General features: G+C 36.8%; 1 protein-coding gene across 2 annotated transcripts in view; it reads left to right on the forward strand.

The window, feature by feature from the left end:
* The window catches only part of TAF4B (TATA-box binding protein associated factor 4b), a 151,407-nt gene that overhangs the window by 68,842 nt on the left and 70,416 nt on the right, over window positions 1-12,149 (forward strand). For both annotated transcript variants that reach the window (XM_025365231.1, XM_025365232.1), the window contains exons 11-12: window positions 4,730-4,860; window positions 10,753-10,878. In XM_025365231.1, coding sequence (XP_025221016.1) covers window positions 4,730-4,860; window positions 10,753-10,878 — 257 coding nt within the window. The remainder of the gene's footprint in view (window positions 1-4,729; window positions 4,861-10,752; window positions 10,879-12,149) is intronic.

Consider the following 12,149-nt stretch of genomic DNA (forward strand, 5'->3'; position numbering starts at 1 on the left):
GACCAGGGTTTTCTTCTTTTTTTTTTTTTCCTCAAGATGGAGTCTCATTCTTGTCACCCAGGCTGGAGTGCAGTGGCGCCATCTTGGCTTACTGCAACCTCTCCTTCCCAGGTTCAAGTGATTCTCCTGCCTCAGCCTCTTGAGTAGCTGGGATTACAGGTGCCCACCACCATGCCCAGCTAATTTTGGAATTTTTAGTACAGACAGGGTTTTGCCATGTTAGCCAGGCTGGTCTTGAGCTCCTCACTTCAGGTGATCCACCCGTCTCCCAAAGTGCTGGGATTATAGGCGTGAGCCACCATGCCTGGCCTACATTTCTAATTTAAATCGCGAATACATTATTATGAAAAACTAGAGCTTTCAAGCCAAGAAGAGCTGATTGTAAAATGTGTTTGTTTTCTCTTTGCTCGTGTTTCCCTCCCTCCCTGTCTTCCTTCATTCCTTCACTTCTTCCATTTTCTTCTTTGCATGTGTATTTTGTATTACATAGAAACCAGTTCCTTAATTTGGGAACAAGTCTCATCTCTAAACCTTCCTGTGATGGCCTGGGAAATCTATTGGTAGCTTAACTCCTTATTGCCATATAATTATCTAGTGCTTTGGTGAAATATAAATAGATACTTAGTTTTATCAGTTACCCTCCCTTCCAACTTTTTTTTTTTTTTTTTTTTTTTGGAGACTGAGTTTCATTCTTGTCGCCCAGGCTGCAGTGCAGTGGCGCAATCTTGGTTCACTGTAACCTCTGCCTCCCGGGTTCAAGCAATTCTCCTGCCTCAACCTCCTGAGTAGCTGGGATTACAGGCGCCCACTACCATGCCTGGCTAATTTTTTGTATTTTTAGTAGAGATGGGGTTTTACCATTTTGGCCAGGCTGGTCTCGAACTCCTGACATCAGGTCATCCAAAATGCTGGCCTCCCAAAATGCTGGAGTTACAGTCATGAGCCACTATGCCCAGCCTCCTTCCAAATTTTATTTCCAGTTTGGTTTAAACCTTGATTATAAAACAGAAAATTTTTTGGCATTAAAAACATTTTTGATCACTTAGGACAGGGATAAGCAACTTTTTCCTTCAAAGGGCCGATAATATTTGCCACTTTTGTAGGTGATATGGTTTCTGTCACAATTGCTCAATTAGGCTGTCATAGTACAAAAGCAGCCATAGACAATATGTAAACAAATGGACACAGTTATCGTCTTAGTCATGTTGGACTGCTGTAACAAAATACCGTAAATTGGATGGCTTAAACAGCAAATGTTTATTTCTCATAGTTCTGGAGGTTGGCCATTTGAGATCAGGGTGCTAGCACGGTTGGATTGTTGGTGAAGGCCTTCTTTCTGGTATTCAGACAGCCATCTTGCTTGTTTTCACATGGCAGAAGGAAAACTAGCTAGCTCTCTGATCTCTTCTTAGGGTGAAGGCAGTACCTTTATGACCTAACTGTCTCCCAAAGGCGCCAATTCCAAATACCATCTCACTGGCATTAGAGCTTCAACATGAATGACTTTTGGGGAGATGCAAACATTTAGTCCATGAAACTTTATTCCCATAAAACTTCACTTACAAAGAGTGAACAGATATGGCCTGTTAGCCATAGTTTGGTGACCTCTAATTTAACACAATAAGGGAATAACTATTTGCATTTTTACTTCTTTTTTTTTTTTTAAAAAAATTATTTTTGGGATGTGGTCTTGCTCTGTTGCCCAGGCTGGAGTGCAGTGGTGCTATCACAACTCACTGCAGCCCCAACTTCCCAGGCTCAAGTGATCCTCCTGCCTCAACCTTTTGAAGTAGCTGGGACTACAGGCGCGCACTACTAAATCTGGCTAATTTTTGTATTTTTCTGTAGAGACAGGGTCTCACTATGTTGCCCAGGTTGATCTTGAACTCCTGGGCTTAAATCGTTTTCAGTTCTTAGTGATGAAGTACAAACTTGTCAAATAATATGGAAAACTTCAAGAATTCTTTCTTCTGAATTATCTAAGCCTTTCTTTTTTTTTTAAAGTAAGGTCATAGAGTGAATGCAGTTACATATTTCTAGGGATGTTTTCCATTTATAATAAAATTCCATCCTTGTAGAATGGTTCAGAACCAAGGCTATTTCTTAAAAATAGAAATTACAAATTTACCCAAAGATTTTGTTTTTGGAAAAAGGATTTTTCTACTTGAATAGTGTTAACAGATAAAATGGCAGTTTTTTTTTTTTTTTTCCCCCTAATTACTTAAATTAAATTGCACAGACATTCAGTAAAGTCACATAACCGGTGTGCAAGCACCAACTAGATCTTAATCAGTTTTGTTGATTTTGTTAAAAAGGGTGTTTTGTTTTAAAATGGGAATTTTTCTACAGTATTTTACTTTGTAATTTTTAAGTTGTATTTTATTACCAATTTAATGAAGACCTTACAACATTTGCTTGTTCCCTAAACCCTGGAATTGTTTAATCTCAGTACTTGTTTATTTCTAATATTTAAAAGATATGTATATTTTTATGTTGGATGAATTACCTCTGTTTTATGAGTACATATGAAATTATTTTCAGAGGTTCCTCTTCAAACACTAAGGTGCCTTGTACCTGTAATCCCAGCACTTTGGGAGGCTGAGGCAGGAGGATTGCTTGAGCCCAGAAGCTAGAGACCAGCCTGGGCAACATAGTGAGACCCAATCTCTTCAAAAACCTAAAGAAATTAGCTAGGCCTGTTGGCACATGCCTGTGCTTCTAGCTACTCAGCAGGCTGAGGTGGGAGGATTGCTTGAGCCTGGAAGGTCGAAGTTGCAGTGGGCTGTGATTGTTCCACTGCATTCCAGCCTGGTTGACAGAGTGAGACCCTGTCTCAAAAATAATAATAATAGGCCGGGTGCGGTGGCTTACACCTGTAATCCCAGCACTTTGGGAAGCTGAGGTGGGCAGATCACTTGAGATCAGGAGTTTGAGACTAGCCTGGCCAACATGGTAAAACCCCAACTCTACTAAAAATACAAAAAAAAAAAAAAAAAAATCAGCCAGGTGTGATGGCGCACGCCTGTGAGTAATCCCAGCTACTTGGGAGCCTGAGGAAGGAGAGTTGCTTGAACCTGGGAGGCAGAGGTTGCAGTGAGCGGAGATTGCACCGCTGCACTCCAGCCTGGATGACAGAGCAAGACTCCATCTCAAAAAATAAAAAAAAAAAAAATAAAAATAATATAAAAAATAAGATTGTACTTTTTCTTTTATAGAAGACCCCACTATTTGTTTATGCTGAGGGTTTTATTTTAATTTTTATTTTTTTCGAGACGCAGTTTTGCTCATGTTGCCCAGGCTGGAGAGCAATGGTGTGATCTTGGCTCACTTCAACTTCTGCCTCCCAGGTACAAGCGATTCTCCTGTCTCAGCCTCCCATGTAGCTCGGATTTCAGGCATGCACCACCATGTCCAGCTATTTTTTTTGTATTTAGTAGAGACGGGGTTTCACCATGTTAGTCAGGCTGGTCTTGAACTCCTGACCTCAGGTGATCCACCTGCCTTGCCCTCCCAAAGTGCTGGGGTTATAGGCGTGTGCCATCATGCCTGGCCTATGCTGAGGGTTTTATTAAAGTAGAGTTGACTTTGTATAATTTTTTTCCCTGCCTGAATCTGAGATTAGAGAGGAATTCAGCTTTGTTACAGGTAATGACTTACATTTTGAAAGGCTGGTTTAGGAGAAGTTGATTAATTTTGTGTCTTCCTATTTGCTTCATTATATAATATCAAAGAATGTATGTGAGTTGTTGACTTTTAATTCAAGCATATTTTTTTCTGTAGCTCACCCTTTGAAGAGAATATGAGTATATTTCAGATAAATTAAAATATAAAATCAAACTATAATATTTTAAAAATTCATGGGTATATGTTGAAAACAATCACAGCAGTGCTTTTTAAAAAGCCCATTTAAAATAGATTACCTAATTGCCTGTATCTTTAGATTTAGGCCTTTGTTGATGTAAGTGGTTTCACTGGGCTGAGAAGTACTATTTAAATACTGATAAGGTTGATTTATAAATGAACTTCTGACTCTGAGTATGTGGTCCAAATTGTTTTCCTGAAACTTTCTTGCTAGTTAGCAGAAGGAAGAAGTTTGGTTTATTCATGGAAAGGAAATCTAGTGAGAGAGAAGTTATTCAGCTAGGTAGGTGAAACGATGAGGTTTTGAACCCATTTGAACTTGTAAATTGACTACTAAGTGGATATATCAGAACATCAGTTAGTGCAAAGTAAGCATGATTGGTAATAGACAAAAGGAATATAGGTATGTCTTGTAGACAAGGCATTAACAGAGACTCACAATCTGAATTCATTTAAATAAATGTCATAAATTGTTAACAGTGTCAAACAGGGCGAAATGTAATTTTCTATTTTTTTAATTACTAAAATTAACAGAATATGGTACTAATTTCTGCAGTTACCATTTTCCTCCCTGAACAGTAGACTTGATTTGTGTTCTTATTAACTTTGTCCTATAAATGACCTTGCAAGGAGAATGATTCTAGAGGCTAAGTGAAACAATGTCTATATTTTCTAAGGCTTCAGGCTAGGTTTTATTAATGTAATGTCTAAGATCTTTGAAGTTGTGACTTTACTAGGAAAATCATAATCTCCAAACCTTTATTCGTAATGGGTATGACTTCCAGGGGGAACAGAATACCTGCTGTGCTAATTATTTCAATTATCAGCCACTACTAAAACACGTAATGGATTTTCTCTGCTTCCGCAGGTAAAAAGCATGACATTACAGAACTTAACTCTGATGCTGTGAACTTGATCTCCCATGCAACACAGGAACGACTACGAGGCCTTCTAGAAAAACTGACTGCAATTGCTCAGCATCGAATGACTACTTACAAGGTAAAGGAAATTGTTAAAGAAGTATAAACTCTCGAGTGTTATAGGTAGTCTTTTGGGTGTGGATTGATATTCTAAACACATTTTTAAAGGAATGGTTGAGACTTGTATTTCGTATTAGTAGAAAAATCAAAGTCTCATTCTTGTCTTATTTAGATATGCTTACATGACAAATACAATTAAAATGGAATTCAGAATGATATTAAAAGCTTCTATGTCACTGTAGATTGAAATATGTATCTGTTCTGCCCGAGGCTTCTCTTTCTTAAGCTTTTGATGGGGAAGGAAAGATGCGTTAGAATGGAATATCGGCTACCTGTGCTCTCTTCAGTGTTCTGCACTCTCCTAGCATTCCTGTGCCTTTTTTTCTTTTTTTTGCCTTTCAGTTTTGCAGAGATTTATTTATTTTAAAATAAATTTTATTGTATATATTAATATTTAAGGTATACAACGTGTTATAAGATACACATATATAGTAAAATTATTACTATTTAGTTGAACAAATTAACATTTTCATTATCTCAAATATACCCATTTTCTCCCCTGTGGCAAGAGCAGCTATAATCTACTCATTTAGCAGAAATCCTGAAAACAATGTATTACTAACTATAGTCCTTATGTTCTACATTAGATGTTTCCACTTGTTCATCCTCTGTTCCTTTTAATAAGTTAAATGATTGCATTGAGTGCTCATATTGATGCTACTTAGTGTTATTGGTTACTTTTATTAAAAAAACTAAATGCAGGAATAGCTTGTATCCCTAGTGGTAGGAACCAAATGACTTGCTGTTATCAAGGTAAAAGCACTTCATGTAGTGTTGGAGGAGAGCGAATATATTGGGTGATTAGGGATGAAAAGAGAAGGTAACGTGAGATGAAAATAAATAAATAAATAAGATAACTGTTTCTCTTTTTTCAAGAAATGTTTATAGCTAGATTTTGAACAAGATGGTATGTAGGTAACCTTAAGAGATTTTGAATTTGAAAGAATAGTCATTGCCGTGATATCCTAGTCAAAGGTTAAGGGAAACTAGGAAATTGTCAGCTACTACACCACCAGTAAGTTCCCTAGAGGAATCATATTATTATTTTTTTTTCCTTTCTGCTTCATTTAGAATGTTGGAAAAACTACATATGATTGCTGAGGTCCTCACTTGCATAAATCTTTGTGAAAATTTGCTGGACTGACTTAGGAATATGTGATCAAAAAGGATAAAAAGTTATGACAAAAACAAAACATTAATATCAGTATTTTATAATTCCTAGAAACACACAAAAATAAAGATATTTTGTGTTTCTAGGAATTTTTTCATTTCGCCTAGGTTATCTAATTTGTTGGCATAGGACTGTTAATAATACTTTCTTGTAACCTTTTATTTCTGTAAGGTCAATAGTAATGATCTCCCTTACATTACTGATTTTTGTTATTTGCATCTTCTCTCTTTTTCTTCTTTGCTAGTAAAGCGAATGATGTGTTGATTTTGTTGAGCTTTTCAAAGAAGCAACTTTTGGTTTTATTAATTTTCTCTTTCGTTTATCTATTTTCGATTTCATGTATCTCCACTCTAGTTTTTATATTATTTTGTTCTTTCTAAGCTTCAGGCTTAGTTTGCTCCTTTTTTTTTTTTTTTAGTTTCATAAGATGTAAAGTTAGGTCTTTTATTTGAGATCTTTCTTTTATAATGTAGGCATTTACTGCTATACATTTCCCTCTGAGTACTGCTTTCACTGCATTCCATAAATTTTGGTATGTTGTGTTGTCGTTTTCATTTATCTTTAAATATTTTCTCATTTCTTTTGAGATTTATTGATGCTTTGTGACTGTTTAAGAGTATGTTGTTTAATGTCCAAATATTTGGGAATTTTCCAGTTTTCCTTTTGTTGTTGGTTTCTAGCTGCATTCAGTTGTGGTCAGAGAAGATAATTGGTATGAATCATTCATTTAAAATTTATTGAGGCTTGTTTTATGACTTAACATACATTGTATCCTGGAGAACGTTTCATGTGCACTTGAGAAGAATGTGTATTCTGCTCCTTTCATAGATGTCTGATAGATACAGTTGGTTTATCCAACTGTTTCCTTAAGTCCTCTGTTTCCTTATTGACCATCCATCTGGATGTTCTATTCATTATTGAAAGTGCGATATTAAAATCTTCAACTATTGTGGAACTCTTTTTTTCTTTTTGTTTTAGAGACAGGGTCTCACTCTGTCACCCAGGCTGGAGTGCAGTGGTGCAATCATAGGTCATTGCAACCTCGAACTCCTGGGCTCAAGCTACCCTCCCACCGCAGGCCACCCTCCCACCTCAGCTTCTCCAGTAGCTAAGACTAACAGGCATGTGCCACCATCCCAACTAATTGTTTTTTTTTTTTGAAACTGGGACTCACTCTGTTGCCCATGCTGTGGAACTGTTTTTAAAACAAAATTCTGTCAATGTTTGTTTGCTTCGTATATTTGAGAACTCTGGTTTGATGTGTGTATCTTCTTGATGAATTGACCTTTTTATCAATATATAATAATTTCTTTGTCTCTTTTAACAGTTTTGTACTTAAAGTCTATACTGTCTGATATTACTTTCTTTTGTTATTTGCATGGAATATCTTTTTCCATCCTTTCACTTTCAACATATTGATATGGTTTCAACTAAACTGTAGACAGCATATAGTTTGATCATTTTTTAAAATTCATTCTGCTAGTCTCTTTGAAGAGCTTAATCCATTTACATTTAAAATGTAATTACTGATAAGAAGTAACTTCTATTTTGCTGTTTGTTTTCTGTATGCCTTATAAGTTTTGTGTTCCTCACTTCCTCTGCTTCTTATGTTTAATTGATTGTTTTTGTTTTGTTCCATCTTGATCCCCTTCTCATTTCGTTTTGGATGTATTTAGATATCTTCTTAGCCATTACCATAGAGATTACAATTAACATCCTAAATCTACAATCTAGTTTGGATTGTTATCAGCTTAGCTGTAATTTTGTGCTGTGGGAAAATTATAGACATATTTTTGACTTATTACTTTAACTTTTTAAACTATCTTACAGTTTTTCAAACTTGTATTCTCCCTACTTCTGCCTTAATCACACTGCTGTTTCAGAGATACACGAATACCTTTTTCAGTAGGGATGGGGTTTCGCCATGTTGGCCAGGCTGGTCTCAAACTCCTGGCCTCAAGCAATCCACCCGCCTTGACCTCCCAAAGTGTTGGGATTACAAGTGTGAGTCACCGTGCCTGGCCACATGAGTACATCTTGATTTATAGTAGGCAGTTTCTATATAAAACATAATAAGTATAATTTACAATGGAATAGAATTTTTTAAAGTAATATTTATTGAATGGCATTCAAAGCTCTATTGTGTATAGCTTTCACCTGGAATTCTTTTGTTGTATATCAGTAGCATATTTCCAAACATTTAGTTGTAGTAGACAAAATGGATAGTATCTTCCCCACCTAGAAGACCTCACTAAGTTAGCTTAAAGCTAACACCTCCTTAACTTGCTGTCTTGTATACTACCTATTCTGACTGATTTTCCTGAGCTTTCCTTTTCCTACACTCATTCGTTAATACAGCTGATGCCACCGTCTACCTTTGCATATATAGAAAATAACAAAAGATTATCAGCCCTTTTAAGTCAAAATAATTATCATTTGGTTATATTTGGATTCAGTTTGAAATAACTGTTATTTTTTAATCTTTGTTTGTAATAATCTTTATGTCCCAGCTTTATCCCTGTCCTTGTAGTTCAGTTCATCCCTGATAGGATTTATTTTTATCTGTACAGTATAGGAAATTCTACCCCATAGATTTTATAAAAGTGAGTTACTGTTATTAAAAAAGTGAAATCCCCCATCTCTTTCCACTCTGGAACATCCATTTACTTTTGATAATCTTTCATCTGGTTTGATATAATTCTTTAATTAATCATTAGTCATAAACTGAGATCTAAGTAAATAAGTAGAAAGTGACTTGTAGTACAGAGCTTTTGATCTGGGTACCAGGTGTTTTCCCACTGAAGATATATTATAGTCGCCTGTATGCCTATGGCCATGGAGAAGCTTCATTCAGAGTTTTCCAGTTGAAAGGTATATACTGGTTGCTTTAGATGGGATTCATTTGATGGTGCTGATATCATTTGGTCTGGGTCATTACATTTTCATGGCTAAACCATTTAATAGGCAGTGGCCTTAACATTGTAAAGCCCTACTCTGTTGGTGCGTGAAGTCTTCAGTTAGGCCAGCTAGGTATACAGGAAGCAACATAAGATTGGGGTTACTGTTGTTTAAATAAGGTTATAGACTTAATATGAATAGGGAAGGCACTCATTTGTTTATAGACTTAATGTGAATAGGGAAGGCACTTAATATGAATAGGGAAGGCACTCATTGTAATATGGAAGAGAAAAGGATGCGAATGTCAGAGGTCATTGTATATGAGTTGGGGGAGAGAGAGGAAGGAATCTTAGCATGGGAATATGATTGGGCTAAAATTTAAAAAGTCTGTGCCCCTTTTTAATTTAGTATTTGCTGTCCCTTTTAAATTAAATCCCATCATTAAACTATTTCCAGAGTGTCTAAACACAAAAATGGTAAAGATTAAGTATTTAGGAAACCACTGGTTATTATATTTAACCTCTATGGTTAGCTTATAATGTATTCCATATTCTATCTTGTGTTATTTAACTTTAAAAACAGTTGAGAATTCTTTTTGTATTAAACATGAAGTAAAATAAGTAGCACTAATATATCCTTGTTCCTTAAACTATGTAATACTCTTTTGATCTAGTTAAATACCAACAATAAAAATTTAATTTAAAAAGAATCTTGGGCATATGAAATCCCTCAGTCCCAGTTAATTGAATCAGCCATAAGCAGGGGGATAAAACAAAGATAGGAGTGGTATGGTACTCATGATTTCCAGGCCAGGCACTGACTGTTGTTTAAAGACCTTTGATTTTTCTACTATACAGTTTCTCTTGAATATCTGAATTATTGAGATGAGTAGATGGCAAGATGTCTTAAACATTGATTAGAAAGTTCTCCCTGTCCCATCACCTCCCCTAACCCCATCCCCCACTCCTGCCTATACACACTCATAGAGGAGAAAGAGGCAGCTATATAGGTGAAGAAAATTAGAAAATATTTAGGTGGGAAAGCACTGTTTTACACACACAGAATAAATTGAGCAATTTGCATTTTATCATTTTATGGAATAATTAAGATAATTTATATGTCTGTTATGGCTCTCATTTATAAATTGTATACTAAATTTCTTTGACCACAGCTTCTGTCCAAATTCACACCTCTGAGTAATCCTCAAAATAGCATTTCAAGATTTTAATGTTTGCCATCTTAACTTGGGTTGTATTTTGATAGCAGTTATGTTCGGTTGTCAAGGTTAAACCAATCTAACCATGGTAACCAAGGTGATAACTGTCATCTTTGGTGTATTTTTCAGTGAGGTGATTGTTTCTTGCTTTTTGTCTTTCACAAAACTAAGATTTAATTACTTATATTAATTTCTGCTGAGGTAGATAATAATCTTAAAGATTTAGGTTACTGGTGAATAGAACACTCTTTAGTTTCTACTTCCTATTGTTGGAAGGATCTGCTTGGCTTAATTCCTCCCCCTGCACCCTGCAATGATGTTTACTAGCAAAGTTCTTTGAAACATAACTGGTTAATCATCTCTCAAATTTTAAGGATGATTAAAGTTTCTTTTCTGGTGGAGTGGGTATGGGGGGATGTTTGCTTAATGGAAACAAAATCATTACCTTCTGAAAGTTTAGCTTCCTATTTATGTTGGTATTCCTGTCTTTAGCGGGTTTATGCAGTACCTAATGTAGAATGTGCGGCCCACGATCAAGACTTTCTGTTTTCTTTTTTTTTTCCCAGGCAAGTGAAAATTACATCCTGTGTAGTGATACCAGGTCACAGCTCAAATTTCTTGAAAAGCTGGATCAATTGGAGAAGCAGAGAAAGGATTTAGAAGAAAGAGAAATGTTACTTAAGGCAGCCAAGGTAAGGGCCAGTGTGATTTATGAGTGAACGTGGCCTGGCAATGTGGTCAGAGGTGGCTTTATCATTGGTTGACTGTCTTGGTTTTATTAGGCCTTTAGATTTCTCCAGAGGATTTCCTAAAATGAAATTACTAATAGGATGTCTCACAGCCAGGATGGTGTGGTGGCTTTCAGTTCATTTAGTTTAATGAATCATAATCTTTTGTCTTCTCACATTTCCTATGTGCTCTCCCTATCCTCAACCCCAGGTGAAATGTTTTGTAAAATTTCAGGGTCTTTTTAGGAATCCAATTTAATACATGCCAAGTTGAAGTTAAGAAAGGAAAGTAGACAGGAAGGTGATGGGTAAAATTAGTAATTTGGAACAAAATACAGGCTGGGTGGAAATAGAGTAAAAGAGTGGTGAGGCTTATTTATTTTATTTTATTTTTGGAGGCAGAGTCTTGCGCTGTCACCCAGGCTGAAATGCAGTGGCATGATCTCGGCTTACTGCAACCTCTGCCTCCTGGGTTTAAGCAGTTCTCTGCCTCAACCTCCTGAGTAGCTGGGAATACAGGTACTTGCAACCATGCCTGGCTAATTGTGTGTGTGTGTGTGTGTGTGTGTGTGTGTTTTAGTAGAGACAGGGTTTCACCATGTTGGCCAGGTTGGTCTTGGAACTCCTGACCTTGGGTGATCCGCCTTCCTTGGCCTCCCAAAGTGCTGGGATTACAGGCGTGAGCCACCGCCTGGCCGAGGCTATTTATTTCCCTTCTCCCTTATTTAAATGTTTACCTGGGCTGTTAGTGTCAGATGAGGTAACAGCTAATTCCACTACAGTTTCCATTTTGAAGCTCCACATTTCTTCATAGGCTTGGGGCCATTGTGAGAAATCTTAAAGGCTGAGCACTGGCGTCTTAATTTTTGTTTTAAGCACATTTGTTTTAATTTGTAGTGTTGCTGATAGCTTCCCTTTTTAGAGTATTTGTTCCTAATCACACAGCAATTGCTTTTTTAAAAACTAATTCATTTTGAGGCCGGGCACAGTGGCTCATGTCTGTAATCCCAGCACTTTGGGAGGCTGAGGTGGGTGGATCACGAGGTCAGGAGATTGAGACCATCCTGGCCAACATGGTGAAACCCCATCTCTACTAAAAATACAAATATTAGCCGGGTGTGATGGTACATGCCTGTAGTCTCAACTACTCGGGAGGCTGAGGCAGGGGAATCGCTTGAACCCCGGAAGGCGGAGATTGCAGTGAGCTGAGATTGCGCCACTACACTACAGCCTGG

Source organism: Theropithecus gelada, chromosome 18 (genome assembly GCF_003255815.1).
Source record: "Theropithecus gelada isolate Dixy chromosome 18, Tgel_1.0, whole genome shotgun sequence".
In the NCBI taxonomy this organism is placed as follows: Eukaryota; Metazoa; Chordata; class Mammalia; order Primates; family Cercopithecidae; genus Theropithecus; species Theropithecus gelada.